This window comes from Myotis davidii, unplaced genomic scaffold (genome assembly GCF_000327345.1).
Source record: "Myotis davidii unplaced genomic scaffold, ASM32734v1 scaffold42, whole genome shotgun sequence".
Lineage (NCBI taxonomy): Eukaryota > Metazoa > Chordata > Mammalia > Chiroptera > Vespertilionidae > Myotis > Myotis davidii.
In genome coordinates, this window is record NW_006294243.1 from 1,056,521 (window position 1) to 1,071,639 (window position 15,119).

Consider the following 15,119-nt stretch of genomic DNA (forward strand, 5'->3'; position numbering starts at 1 on the left):
TATATATCCAGTATGTTTTGATTTAATGGAGAGATTGATTAATTAAACCAATTAGTCATAAAAACAGATTTGTATTTCTGCAGGTGTAAAGTAATTTTTAAAAACCTCATATCTTTAACTCATTAGTACTCACAGGTAAAGTGTCTACCCTGTCAGTGTTGGGTCCCTAATTATGGTTTTGTGGATAAGCAAGGAATCCCGATTAGCTCTTCCTCTGGTTGGATTATCTGTTTTCTGGATCATAAAGCTGTCACTGCATAACCTAGAAACCTTTTTAAAGATGCATGTTTGGCTGCATTTGTTCTCCAACAGATGTCTGGATAGTTAGAATCTCTTGAGAGTACTATAACTTGTGGTTTCAGTTACAATAAGTGATCCAAGCATTTTTTGGATTTGCTCCTCTCCAGTTCTGGGAGAAAATCTGTAGAAGAAATTACAGAGGGTGTTCCATTTCACTCCTCCCCACTCCCTTTTCCCTTTATTCTTTGTCTCTGCCTTCAGAGTTTCTTTGTATCTGCTTTTGAAATTGAGGTCACTGGATTGGTGAGCAGTGTCTGCATTCCATATTGCACCTCCTGATCCCAAACCGCTTTTACCCCAGAGGTTTTCACACTGACATTCAAATTTGGAGCATGGTAAATTTCCACTGTGATCAAAAACTATGTAACTCCGTGGTTTATATTTTATTTTATATTGTATGCAAGGTTCGTTTTTAAATGACTGAATCAGATTTGTGCCTCCATATCCCAATGCTGGAAGTGTTTGCCGGTTTCCCTTCCAGCAGGGCAATTTAACATGCACGTGTCTGAGGAATTGGATGTCGCTAAAGGCAAAGGCTGAAGATTCTGTGCTTGGGAGGGTCTGTAATTCTGGAGGGAGAAAGGTTCTGAGAGGGCAGGCAGACGGAGGTCCTCGCTGTCTGGGTCTGGGAAACAGGAGCAGTGGCAACACGTCGGCACGAACGGCTTGTCCCTGCAGTGCTTGCCTCAGTGTGCAGGTGCTGTGCTCCTTACAGTAACGTCGTAAATGTTGGTCTAATGGTAACATCAGGCTCGGTGGGTTTTACATTTCTACTCCTTTAAATCTGAATTTAAAGACATTTTGACAAGTTCAGACAGTTTTCACCTCATTGCTTCTGACAGCACTACTGCATGGAGATTTAAAATCATTCTAAATGTGCCTTGAGGAAACATCTTCATACGCAGAAAAACCTCCCTCTGCTGATAAATGACTACACTGTCATATTTAGGAGTCTTTTACCATTGCTTTAGTGTATAAGAGATGTAATGATAAGAAGGCAATTGTAATTCAAGTGTCATAATATATTTAATCTCTTTTCAGGGGGTGTGTGGGGAGAGAGTAACCAAAGAACTTACATGCATAAGCATGGTGAAGGCCTCGGGGGTAAATGGGGGCGAGATGGAGGGGGTCAATGAGGTATAAAAGGGGACATCTATAATACTTTCAACAGTAAGAGTAAATTTTTTAAAAGTACATCTTATTTGGAATGACTTTAAAAGAACTGTTGCTCAACATTTAAATACTAAGTGTGGAGGTACTAAGTACTCATCAAAATGGCAAAAATATTTTTAATATATGAGGAAAAAAGTTAATATGCCTAATATACAAAAATACTTAGAAAGCTATGGGGAAATTACTTTCTTAGAAGCGTAGAAAATTGGCCAAAGATAAAACACAGAGAAAAAAATGCCATAATCAAATAATGTTCAGCTTCACTAATGATGGAAAAACTGCAAAATGAAACAATCAGGTACTTTTAATCTGTAATAATAATAATAAATAGGAAATAAATTATGAGTGTACAGACTTCCTGAAACATTTAACACCAACAATGAAATATGAGAATGTAAGTGTACACAGTGCTTGGGTTCAGCAAGCACATTTTCAGAAATATCTACTAAAGCATTCACATAAGTAACATATTCACCTATTTGTAAGTGTATATATCTAAATGATGTAGATCTATAGAGAATTGTGTACTTTATGGCATAGGGTGCAATGGATATTGTACAGCCCCTCCACAGGGTTTATCTACATATTCTGACGTTGAACGGCTTCCCAAGATAATATTGCTGGTGAAATAAGCATGTTGTAAGCACAGTATAAATAGAGGTGTGAGTACATCCAAAGTATACTGAGCGAGTTGTTTGATGACGGGATATTATGTAGAACTTTTACTTTCTAAACACTTCATAACTTGATTTTCAAACAATAAATCTATGATGTTTTGCAATTAGAAAAAGAAAAAAGAATAAAGGGGGACTCCATGGTGGTTAACACGATCTATTTTGCTATGCACCTGAAATGAAATCAGAGCTCCCAAAGTGGGTCGCTCTGTCTCTTAACTCTGCGCGCCCCCTCTTGAACATTAGAGTTAAGGTGCTACCTCCACATAGATCTTATTTGGAAATTCTTAACCAGCATTTAAACCAATTGTCCCAGGGCTCAGACAAACAAATGTGGTTGTATGATCATTACCAGTGATAATTTTATAAAGTAGGAGAAGATAATATGACTGTCTCTAGCATCACTTTCTTTGTGATCATTTCTCATTTTGTCAGTGTTAGAGGTCAGTGGTGAAGGTTGGATATTTTGATAAAGCATCAAATACAAAGTTGTATAAATTTATATTTATAATGAATATGGCATATCTTATTAAAGCAGAGATTCTTCTTGTGTTTTTTAATGTAAAAATAAGCTACCAACTTATGTAATAGTAAGCATTCTGATTTAAAAGGGTTTCTAGACTCTAATTATCTATGAAATGAAAAGTTTATATTTATTTCTTTAAGTATTTACTTTTAGGTCATAAAATATTCTAGCCACACTTCCAGGTTTTATGTTTCACTTTTTCTTCTCTTTATATCAATAGCATGCACCGCTAGTGTATGTTCACCACAGTACTTTTATTATCCCCAGCAATAAAATTAATTGAAAACATATTCTACTTATTTAAGTGTTGTTAAGCGATTATGCTTCCTTGGAAGTAAGACGTGCTTTTCTAATGGATGTGACTCACAAACATTGCCTAAATCTCAGGTGAGTCAGAGTGTCACCTTTGCAGTAGCCCAATTTATTATTTATTTCTACTTAATAGCAGAATATTTAACTGCACCAAGTGTGAGTATTCTTAGCTCAACCCAGTGATATCTCCATTGTGTCTAGTTTAAAACAATTTACCAGAGCTGGCCTGGTGCTCAGTTGGTTACAGCATCGTTCCAATATGCCAAAGTTGTGGGTTTGATTCTGGTCAGGGCACATAAAGAATCAATAATGAATGTGTAAATAAGTGGAACAACAAATCTCTCTCTCTCTCTCTCTCTCTCTCTCTCTCTCTCGCATCAATCAATAAATAAAAGATTTTCCCATTTAGAGATAAAACCTCTTCTCAAATTCTTCCCTCACTTTCTCCCTAGGATTGTCTCTCTGCTCCTAAAGTTAGTCACATTTAAAAAATTGTCCATTAAGAGGTTGCTATCCGATGTTTGGTCTTGTCGTTTCAATCTTATCCTGGCCATTGCTTCCAAGCATATTCCCTCCCCGCGCTCTCCCTCTCTATGCATTCTCTGTACCAGGCTCCCTTGATAATGAACTATTTCACTTGAGTTCAGCCTCATAGTGCTTGTGATCCTCCCAGATGCTCAGGTGGTGTGGCCCATATTATTTCTCCTACCATGGGGTGCCCACATTGTAGCTATGGAACATACTGGCAGACACTGCATAATACTTCCTGAGCTAATGTATCTTTCTTGGAGAGCCCAGGGACAATTTAGGATCTAAGGAGGGGGAATTCTCCAGGCTTTTCATGCTTGCTATTTCTACTTCCTTATCCCCAGAGTCTTTTGCAAAAGTTGAATCTGTGAAGCTATTGCCTCCCCCCAAATCTCAGCTAGAAAATGAGTTGTGGTGCCTTATTCAACAGATTTTTCAACTTTTAAAGGGAGATCATATTATGATCTTTCTTGATCAAGACTTCTCTTCTATTGCTAATTATCTTACATTTATTTTCTATATTCATACCTTTTTTACGCTCTTACTAGGTCTGGTTTTCCCCTTTTCTTTTAGTGGTCAGGTGGTGGTGGTGACAGAAATGGAGGGAGGACCTGGGTCTGTGGGTTGACATTTTCTTTTCAGTTTTCTTCTGAGTCCCAGACTCCCAACTCCAAAGTCAACAGTGTGATGGTTTTGTTTCCAGGTCCATTTCTTACGACAACCTCGTAGGCCAAATGGCTACCTCATGTCTTCAATGTTCACACTGAGGAAGTTTGGGGGTTAGTGGTTATCTATATCAAAAAGCATTCCAGTTAATATGACCTATCCTATTGCATTATTAAAGCACATAGCCTTCATTCGAAGTATAACAAGTAGTAATCATGACTACATCTTAGGAAAAGCATTGCAGATGTATAGTTAAAAAAAATCACTAAGACCACTATTTTGTTAATCCTGATATCAGTTCTCTTAAAGTGTTTCTAAACAGTGAAAAAAATATATAAAAATGCATTAACAATTCCTTGAATTGATTTATGAAAGAATTTTGACGGGAAGTTAAGGAAGTATAAGCTACTGTCACAGCCTACAGCCTACATAGTCCGTACAGGAGACGCCAGGCTCTGACATCGACCATCTCGTCTTCAGCCCTAGCTCTACTGCTTGATAGTTGCAGAACTTTTCTTAGTTCCAGTTTTCTCATTTGTAAAATGGATACTATTATAGCATGGTGGGTGGCATTAAATGAACTATTTCCTGTAAAGCACTTAGCACAGTGCCTGGCATATTCAGCCCTAAGAAAATGCTCATTAACATTACTTGTATGCTGTTTATTTTCCTTTCTACTGACAATCTCATTGACTAAATGATAAAGCAATTGTGGATTACAAGTATAGAAGATGAATATGGGTGATTTCAGACAGCCAGTGGGGAGATTTTAGGATATGTTATAAACTTATTTTATATTTTATATGGGTTTCAGTAAGGGAAGTGAGAAGTCAAAGAAAAAAATAAAAGAAAAAAAACCTGAATAGGAACAAAATCATAGCAGTGAGTTTTGTGTTCTGGAAAACAATTAAGGGAAATCCTAAATATATGTAGATAACAATTGGATGATGAGCTAATGATATATGGAGACCAAATAAAGTTCATGCGGATTAATGATTTTGTCCTCTTTAACCCTTATTGGGAAAACTAAGTGTACTGAATGGCTTTTTAATGTCCTGATCTACCCTCATCAACTGTATAACAAGAAAAATTATAGCCACACTTCTCTGTTGCAACTTATTAGTAGTAGGCTCTGTTGCTTGTGGTTCATTTTCTTATGCTTTGCTTATGCCAATTTTGAAATTTACAGGTATGACTATCTGGCCATTAAAGGAAAGGTTTGATTTATGTGCCTTCACCACATTAGATATTTAATGCATTTCAGGCCATAGATGAATTGAATTGATTTTTTTTAAGGTAATGCAAAGACTTGACAACAACAAAAAAAATTGAAGAGATGAAGTTATAATGAGAGAATGCCTTCTGTTATTCTGGTTGGAAAATGTAGGGCTATGTTAAGTAATTCAATTCTTGTCCACAGAAAAAGGCTAACATGATTTTGAAGGAGTCGTATGTCTTTGCAAAGCAAACTAGGGATTGCCTTTATTTAAAGGGGAAAAAAGACACTCAAACCACTTGATGATTCCAACACTATTCATGACTTGCGGTGCTGACATTCTATAGATTGATGGAGTCTTCAAGTGTGGAAATACTGAGTCATACAGAAGATGAGACGTTTTAATAATGAAAAAAATATTTATGCAGTCAGCAGATTGTCAGTTAAGGTGGTTTAGATTATAAGAGTCACCCAACAGAGACTATGGTATGTTGTAAATTATTCTAACCACACAATCATTTGAAAATGAGTAAAGCAAACAGAGTGAATTGGTATACCCCAAATCCTTTTATCTCCTTTCTCCCCCTCATTCTCCTCTTGATCCTCCTATTCTTCCTTTGAAATGGGGGGAGGTGAAGGGGGCTGTAGACTCTGTATCTAAACATAATCTATATACACATGAGAAAAAATAAGATGGGACTAAACTTTCTTCAGGAAGTGTTGTTTTTCCCCAATACACAAATGCTACAGAACTCAGTGACTTGTGGTTCTGTGAGTTGCTTGTTTCCATTTGTTCTCTTCCTTCATGTATTTGTTTTGAGACTGTCTTAATGTCTCCCATCAATGACTAGCTAACTGTATCCATTTTGTAATGATACCCACTGTTTTATAAAATTCTTTGACAAGTTGGAGGGACAAGAAATGAAATCCCTGCATCTGGTTTAGTAACAATTGCAGTTGAAAGCCATACTGGTTCATTTAACTGTTCTATTGCTGACATCCAGCCCAGACATCAGCAGTTTTAGATCAAGGATCAAGAAGCTAGCCTGTGATCCCAGCACCCACAAAACAGCAATCAGGCTGTGTTCTATTCCTTATGTAATAGCCTTAACTTCGTGTTTTGGTATTTGGTTTTAAAAAAATTCAGAGCAACCATTATTCTGGATCTTTACTCTTCCAAATATTTATTCCCCAGGACAAAATAATGAAAACTGAAGGAGTTATACTAATTGCCATATCAGAAATTAGTCAATTGACTATATGAGTACCAAATCAGAGTTACATTTTTGTTTCATTTACTGTTTGATAAACTTTTGCTATGAGTTGGAATTCATACATGTTCACATATTTTCCTTTTGTCACTATTCTTTTAAATTTACCTGCGAATTTTATTTTCTTTTATGAAGTTTGGATTTTTGTAAGCCATCTTAACTATTTTCTGGAGGGAAATGTGATAAAAATAAGTACATTTATAAATAGAATATAGGTTCATGCTATTAGCTGGGAACTGACTATATCTATTTTGCTGACAATACTAGATTCAATTTTTAACCCTAATTGCTCACCATAATTTATAGCAATCCCACAGTGGAATACATTTCAAAATAACACTAGAATTTATTTACTATTTTAGTCCAAAAAGTATGATTATTGTTACTCTAAAGTATTACAGTATTAACTGAAGTGCTGCCTAAATATCCCAAAGATTTGTTACATCATTTCCCCCCAATATCAGCTCCCTTTGAAATTAGAAATAATATGGTTTATTTTATTGTTTTATTCACTCATTTTATTAGGAAATAAATGTTTTATTAGGAAATAAAAAACACACTGAAGAATTTGTACTGTCCAAATAGCACTACTGTCTGGTCGAGAGGTTTTGTCACCTGTTGGTAAATATTTTTAAAACTATGAGCTCAAGCACTGAATTTCCTTAGAGATCAGGTGTTCTGGCTTCACAGCCAAGATCGTCTTTTTGATTTCTGTATCTCATACATTGTAGATTATGCCTATTCTTTTAGTGTGACACATATTAATGCTTTTCATTGCTCTCATTGTCACTTTTTCTAGGTCTACAGCACCAAGACAAGAGCAAGGAGTCACCATGGTACTGAAACGCACAGTATTAATAAGTCAGATTGGAGCATGAATCCCGGGCCCACTGGGAATAGATGCTGCCAGGATTTTCCATTCTGCGATTGGACACAATAGACATGGAAGGAGAAGAGGAGTGTCAGCCAACTGACTTTGCATTGGAGCCTTTTCTTGAGAAAGCAGAGTGGGTCCTAGACATTGAAGAAAAGCATTTTTGTTTATTTTTCCCCTCATCTGAGCCTTTGCCAACTGTGCAACTCTTTTTATTTTATTTTTTTATTTTTTATCTCAATACATGGTTTAATTTTTGTTTCATTTTGATTTTTTTTAACCAACCACCTTGTCAGGAAAAGATGAATCACAAATGAATATGCTCATTCTTTCAGGAATAAAATTTTATAGCTCTATGTGCATCTATTTTTGTAGAAATACAGAAAGTTTGATTTAGCATTGATGGGCTATTTTTGAGGGATGTATTTTTTTTAATATTGTAAAAATTGTTAAGTTCTGTTTAAAGAACTTGCTCTCAGAGAAGCACTGGCAAAAAAAATGTTTAAAATGCTTGTCTTTTAAGATGTCTGTGATATGCTCTGTGCTTTCTAGGTTACCTCAAGTGTCTGATAGTTTATCCCTTTTTGCAAAAGTAACACCATAGCCAAGCCGATGGAGTGCTGTATCACCTTAAATCTCAGTGAAGATTGAATTCAATGCTACCTTACTTGGCTTTGAGTAATATGTATAGCTTGAAAAGGAAGTTTTTTAATGAACACACTAAAGAAAGAATATTTGGTTACTTTGATTTCTCCCAATGAGTACTTGTAGCTTGATTTAAAAAGTGTTACATAAACCTGCAATCAGATGAAGAGTTTGCATAGAATATGTAATTCTCTTTCTAGTCCATCTGAGTTTGATAAATGGAACCTGAGGTTATATCCAACTACTGGAAAAAAGTGCATTTAATCATGCTACCTTGGAGTGCCAGTGACTTATTTTTCTCATTCCTAATTCATAGCAATTCTTAAGGTCACATATTAAGTGGAGTTTTTTTTCCTGAACATAGTTTGAAGGGATACTATTTGGGAAAGTACTAGACATATTACAAAGCCTTTAATTCAATGACTCTTTCTAATCATGTTACCTATCATTGTGAATTGAAAACTAATGTAGTGTATGTGCAATATTTTAAACATAGGTTTTTGCAAGTTTTTTTTTTGAAATCTGGGTTTAGGTGATTTAATTCTTTATAAGAAAGACACTTAGAGCAAAATGAAATTTCAATTTGAATTTATACCACAATTACTGAAATTGGGTTAACAATTTGATAATTTGTCATTTAAAATTTATTTTTGAAAACCCCAATTCAAATTGATTGGCCATCAGAATGTAAATAAGGTTAAGTTGGAATTATCAAGACCCTTCTAGAAAAAGATTATGAAAGTAGCAGTTAATGATAGTTTAAGGACTTTTAATGCTAAGTCCATTCTTTTTTCCAGGTCTTTTCAGAGATGGGTCATGTTAAAAAGTTAATGTTATAGAGAAGTTTTTTTGTGTGGTAAAAAAAAAAAAAATCTCAAATTTTTTCCATCCCTGTCTTCACCCATGTGAAATACAATATTTAGTGAAAGACCACTTTTCATCTTAAAGTGTGTATATTATGTATGTGAACATTTTAGATATAAGAACAACAAAACCTCTGCTTAGCCAGGCAGAGTTCTCACAGATAATTTTCAAATATGTTCCTTAGCTGTGTTTCATGCACTAGTTTCCTTTCCTGGAGCATCTCATGAGGTATACACTGTCCTGTGGTTTTCTTATCACTCCATCCATTGCTTTTTCTTAGCCAGACTCTCCTTAGCACAATGTGCACATTGTTACCTAATGTGAGGTCCAAACCTAAGGTATCTTCCACTTACTAATGACATGAACTTAGATTTTTTAGGGCCTGGCTTAGTTAAATGATCTACATTTTGATTTACAATTTGATATATTATAGTTGTTAGTAATTTTGCCAAAATCTGTGGAGCACGGAGTTGAATGTATCTATAAAATTGGTTTCATTTGTGTCCTCCTGAGTTTTCAAAGACAAATATTTGGTATTCCCATGGGAAGGCTCACTGGGGATTATTTATTTTTCTCTTCTTCCCTTGGAACCTATTAACTTCCTTTTTAGTGTCTCTGAGAATGGTATGGTATACCAACTCATCTAAATCATTCAATTGGATTTTCCCAGTTAAGAGAAGAAAAGTATTAACTTTCTGCTCTTATTCTCCATTGAATTGAATTAAGGAGAGAGAGCAATTAGATAGCTTCCCTCTAAATTGAGACTGTGTTCTGTGTCACTCCTGGCAACCATAGGATAAAATATTCCTTGGCTCTGCGGGCCTAAGAAAAGTTGGGGACTTAAATTCTGCTGTACATGGGAAAGATTTGTAAGTGAGAAGGGGCCTAGGTGGTGGTGGCGCAGCAAGGATTAGATTTTTGCATATGCAAGGAGTGGATCCAATCTAAGTGCAAAAAGAATGAGTGCATGTCTACAATTGTCTGGCACCCCTTACTATGATCACATTATCATTACCAGCAGAAGTTATAAAAAGATCAGTTTTAATTTAGCATGGTATTCTGAATTTATTTTAGGTTTAAAATGCTAGTACACTCTGGGTCTGGTTTGCTAACATCAAAATGATGCAGTTGAACTTAGGGTCTTCCAAACTGCTTTATTGAAGGCTGCCACCTCCTTCCTCAATTTCACGTGGAACCACTCTATCTTTGACTATTTTAGAAATTACTCAAGCTTTGTAAAAATCTGTGAACTAGCCCCTAGAAAATGATCTGATTTAGTTGACATCTAGTCTATTCTTCCACCTAAACTATCATGAGCTAAGGAACAACATAATAGTGACAAGTCGATCCTAACAGGTTATCGGTCCCTCATTGTTTATTTGAAAAGAGTGCTAAATTTTTTAAAAATCAGTGTTTCTTCTTAAGAAGGTTAACCATCCACTCCTCTATTTTTTCTTCTTTCTCATTCCTCTTAAAATTACAATATTATTTTAAGCAAAAGTGGCCAGGATTGTTTTGAATTTTGCAAATGAGAACTAGTGGATGACAAATGATTGAGGAATTAATTTCTTTAACTTTACAAGAAACTTTAAAAACGACACATCCCAGGCATTGGATTAAATGTGCCGTTGAGGAACTCATTCATTATGCACATAGTATTTGCCCATTCCTACTCTAAGTGAGACCTAGAGAATACATGACAGAATCTATCTCACTTTTACATTTATTGTCTGGTTTAATGTTACATTTGTAATTTAAAGGGACAATCAGAAACTATATTTCAAGAAACTGCATTCTATTTCTTACGGAGTGTCCCTTTGTTAGATAATATTTGCTGAATTAAGTCAATGGGGCAGTGGCATTAACTGTAGAAAAGGAAAGAATTCATGTTAGCGTTCTGATGGGGATATGAATTGAGAAGTAGAATGAATTAATGGAAAAGTGCATTGTGTTGGGCATTAGGTAATTCTCTGAATTCTGGCTTAAGCACAATTAGATATATGTGATTTGGGGGTTTATTTATTTATCTCCTGAGTAAAGTGGGATAATAATACCTACTGGCAGGCTGTGAAGATTGAAAATCATATATATGTATATAAAATCCATCATCAGCTCATAGTAGATGTTCAATAAATAACAGCTATCACTCATGTCTATCAGTTGAGTAAGTAGGTCATAAAACTGAGCTCCCAAATGTCCTCTCTCTTTACTTCCCATACCCATTTCTGCAGCAGTAGATATATCACTGTGCTTTTCCATAACAAATTAATGCAAGAGAATCTTTGCCTTCTACTGGGTGTTGAAGATAAAATGTAAAATTCTTAATTATCTCTAATTTTTGAGTGTGCCATTTATGAAGGAAATAACCTCTTAGTGGTATCTAGGTTCAACTCTGAGTTTTCTTACTTATTCCAGCATTGGATTCATCTAGGACCCTGAGTATTATTTTCTCCAAAATTAAGGCAACAGGTTTATTAAATCACCATAGTTATTGTTTTTCAGTTATATTTGGGGCTTCCTTGGCACCTGGAATAAAAACATCTTTTTTGAAGTTACTCCTTTTTTTTTTCTACTTGCCATGGAGGAAAAACTGCAAAATATGGTGGAAAAAAATTGTCTGCATGTGAAAGGGAGAAAAAAGAAAAAAACAGAACCCTTTAAGATCTCAGTCAGCAGATTTACTCTGCTTGAGAAAAAAAGAAACAACTTTATTGGAAGCAGATGTTGACACTGTGTCGGTTATTGAAGATGGAAAGAGTTCAGTTGAACCATTGCAGTTACAAAGGGGTATTGATGGCAGTTAGAATTCCTGTGATTGATCACCTTCACAACAGACAGAAGGACAGCAGAAAGCAGAAACTGTGGGACCAAGACTGTAATCAGCCTGCCAATTTTAATATGCAGGACCTAAGGATGCAGTTTTGTTTTGTTTTATTCTTTCATCCAGGATAAAAGACACATCTTTGAGAAAATGTAAGCCTTGTTTGAGAGAGAAATTAAAATGTATTTCCTAAAATCTTGGCCCAAGAACCATTTAGTATTAAAGCATTAAAACTATTATTAAAGTTGTTTTAGAAACATTAGGTTAAAGTTTTTGTTCAGTGATGTATATAGTAAGTGAATCTGTAAACTACATAAAGGTGGATGACTCTGGAGATTGGGGTACAGGTGGGACCTGCAAGGAGACTTGAGTCTCAATAGCCTCAAAATGTTAATTATCTTAGTAACTTGGTCACAGAACAGATTTTCAGAATTTTTCTGTAGTTTTTTCTTTCTTTTAGTGCTCTCTGGGAATATTACGTATACACTTTTCCAAAGTATAGAAATAGTCATTATTATTAAACTATCATACTTTTCTTATTTCTTTTATTGTCCATTGTGCTTTTTTTGTTTGTGTGAAAATATTGTTATAGTTTCAAATAACTGATCAAACTATCTTGAGATTGCAAATGAATTTAGTCCAATGAATTTATCTATCACCCTTTTAAAATTCCAAGAAATAGTAAGTGTAACTTGCCAATTCCATTGTATAAGTAAACAGTGACACTTTCTAGAAAAGTGCAGGTTGCCATCAATTAGCTTTCTTTCAAACTGTTTCTGGACTACTAAATTTTGATTTAAGAATGTCTTTTACTATATAAGATTCTTTATTTAGCTTTTTTGGTATATGCGTAAGATGTGAACTTTTAAAATGATATCTCTTTATACTAATAGAGATGTACATTTTTTCCTATCCTGTGGCAAGGGCAAAAATTAATGATTATTTACATAATTGATTTAATTTCTTAGGCTATTTACAATCTTGGATATTATATTTGATTTCAAAATACTATTCCATATATTTTAACGGATTAACAACATAGGGAAGGATTTTCATGTGAATTATTTGTATCATTTTAAAGTGCATATATTGAAAGGAAAACACAGATTTAATTTTGTTTTCATCATATAAATCTAAGTAAGATGTACTTTTGTAAAAAAATACATAGTATGTTAAACTTATATTTGTTACTTGGTTAGGTAAACTGAAAATTAATGCTAGAAATATCTCACAACCTTGAAATACAGTCAAATTCCAGATTTGTTAGTTTTATGAGCAATTTTATGCTATCTTAATTTTACATTTCCAGAAGGATAAATGAATCTTAGCTATATTGTCATTCTTAATTTACAAAAAATAGATGTAATTCATAAAATTTTTGGCTTTAAAACTATTATAAAATCATATTTTCCCCCTGTTTTTCTTGGGGTTGGGGAAAGAGGCATTTTCATATTTCTATTCACTTTTCAAATGCAGGTCTCATAACTATGTGTTGATGATATAAGATAATGGAGGACTTTGTAATAAAAATAAATGTCTTCAATTTGTTCAATAAATAATTTAATGTGAACTTAATGTTTATATTTAATGTAGCATTTTGTTTTAATTTGTATTTCTTGACTCTTAACTAAAGCTCTCTGTTTTCTTTTTATTTAAGCAACTTGTAAATATCTTTGGAAATTAAAACATCATAGGTTTTTTTTAATGAGGTTTAGTTAATTTTTAGAGCCAAGAAATGTATGTTACAGAGAGAAATAGGTTATAAAACAATTGTTAATAATGGACAAGCAAGTGAAATGGGCTGTATTAAATAATGAGGGAAGCTTATGAATCTTTTAATACAATATTTCTAAAGTTATAGATAGAATCTTTGGGAGAGAGACATTTATTTTATTTTATATTTTTTGCATTTGTGGATACAGATGAGCAGTATGGAAAAATAAACCAAACTTTCCCAACAACTCTTTGAAATGCACCTAGAAGGAAGTCCAAGACCTGATATTTTTAAAGGAAGCTAGAATTTCCCTACCTGGGACTTCTATTTCCTTATTAAATGAATCTTTAATGTGAAAGTGCAAAGTCTGAAAATCAGTATTGAAATCAGTAGTGCCTCCAGCATTACAGGTGAAATAACTTGGCACAGGCTTTTTAACAGTCTGCATACCTTTAGACCAGACTAGTGTCATAAGTTTCCTATGGATGCTGTAAAAATTACCACAAATTCAATGGCTTCACACAGCACAGATGTATTACCTTATGGCTCTGAAGGTCAGACATTTGGCCCTGGCCTCAGTGGGCTAAAATCAAAGTGTCAGCTGCATTCCTGGATACTCCAAGGCAGAATCTGTTTCGGTGCTGTTTTCAGGATCTCCAGTCCTTGGCTAATGGCCCCCTTCCTCCATCTCCAAAGCCAGCAATTTCGGGTCAAGTCCTAATATGGCATCTCTCTGACCCTCTTTGTCTCCCTCCTACACACTTAAGGACTTTTGTAATTACATTGGCTTTACCTGGATAGTCTGGGATAATCTCCCCATTTCAGAGCCCTGGATTTAATTCCACCTGCGAAGTCCTTAAATGTTAGGCAACATGTTTACAGATTTCAATAATATTTTTTCATCAGCTTTGTAGTCTGAGGGAATTTACTGTATCACTGAAACTAGCAAGGCTTGTTCCATGTTTTCAAAGGTCATTTGTGCAAGATTCATCTTCCATTAAATAATCGCATATAAAGGAAATTCCTGTTGCTCTCTTAAACATCTCACGTGGTTATTACAGTACCTTGGGATCCAAAGGGTTATGTGGTATTTATTTCAGACAGGCACTCAGGGGGGTGGAGACGGGACATCTGGTGCAGATTCTTCCTAGCTGAAGTGTGTTTTCTTTGGGGACAATCACTACCATTTAATTGTTTTGCTTCCTTTTTTGGGAACACATGCCCATTCTGTGATGTTCTAAGTCCCCAAGCATCTCATTTGACTTGCTTATACACATTTGACTAAATATCTATATATATGACCACATTGACGTGGTAAAGCTTTTGTATTTCTGTCTAGATTGAATCATTGCATCTGTTATCAGTTAAGCAGTGGAAAAACTGCTATGGAAAGCCAACATGTTTTGATCAATTTAATGTGTAAAGTAGGTACCTTTACTGTAAAATGCTGTTAATAAGTGAGCTAGACTCTCTTAAAAACAACACTCAAGAACAACTGCTTTACTTCCCATACCAACTTTGGCTGTGGCTGAATG

The 15,119-nt window shown here is 34.7% G+C and overlaps 1 protein-coding gene across 1 annotated transcript in view; it reads left to right on the top strand.

The window, feature by feature from the left end:
• VGLL3 (vestigial like family member 3) overlaps nucleotides 1-13,440 on the top strand; it is a 42,490-nt gene extending 29,050 nt beyond the window's left edge. The window contains exon 4 of the mRNA XM_006768266.2: nucleotides 7,466-13,440. Coding sequence (XP_006768329.1) covers nucleotides 7,466-7,509 — 44 coding nt within the window. The 3' untranslated portion in view covers nucleotides 7,510-13,440. The remainder of the gene's footprint in view (nucleotides 1-7,465) is intronic.
• The last annotated feature ends 1,679 nt before the right edge of the window (nucleotides 13,441-15,119 follow it).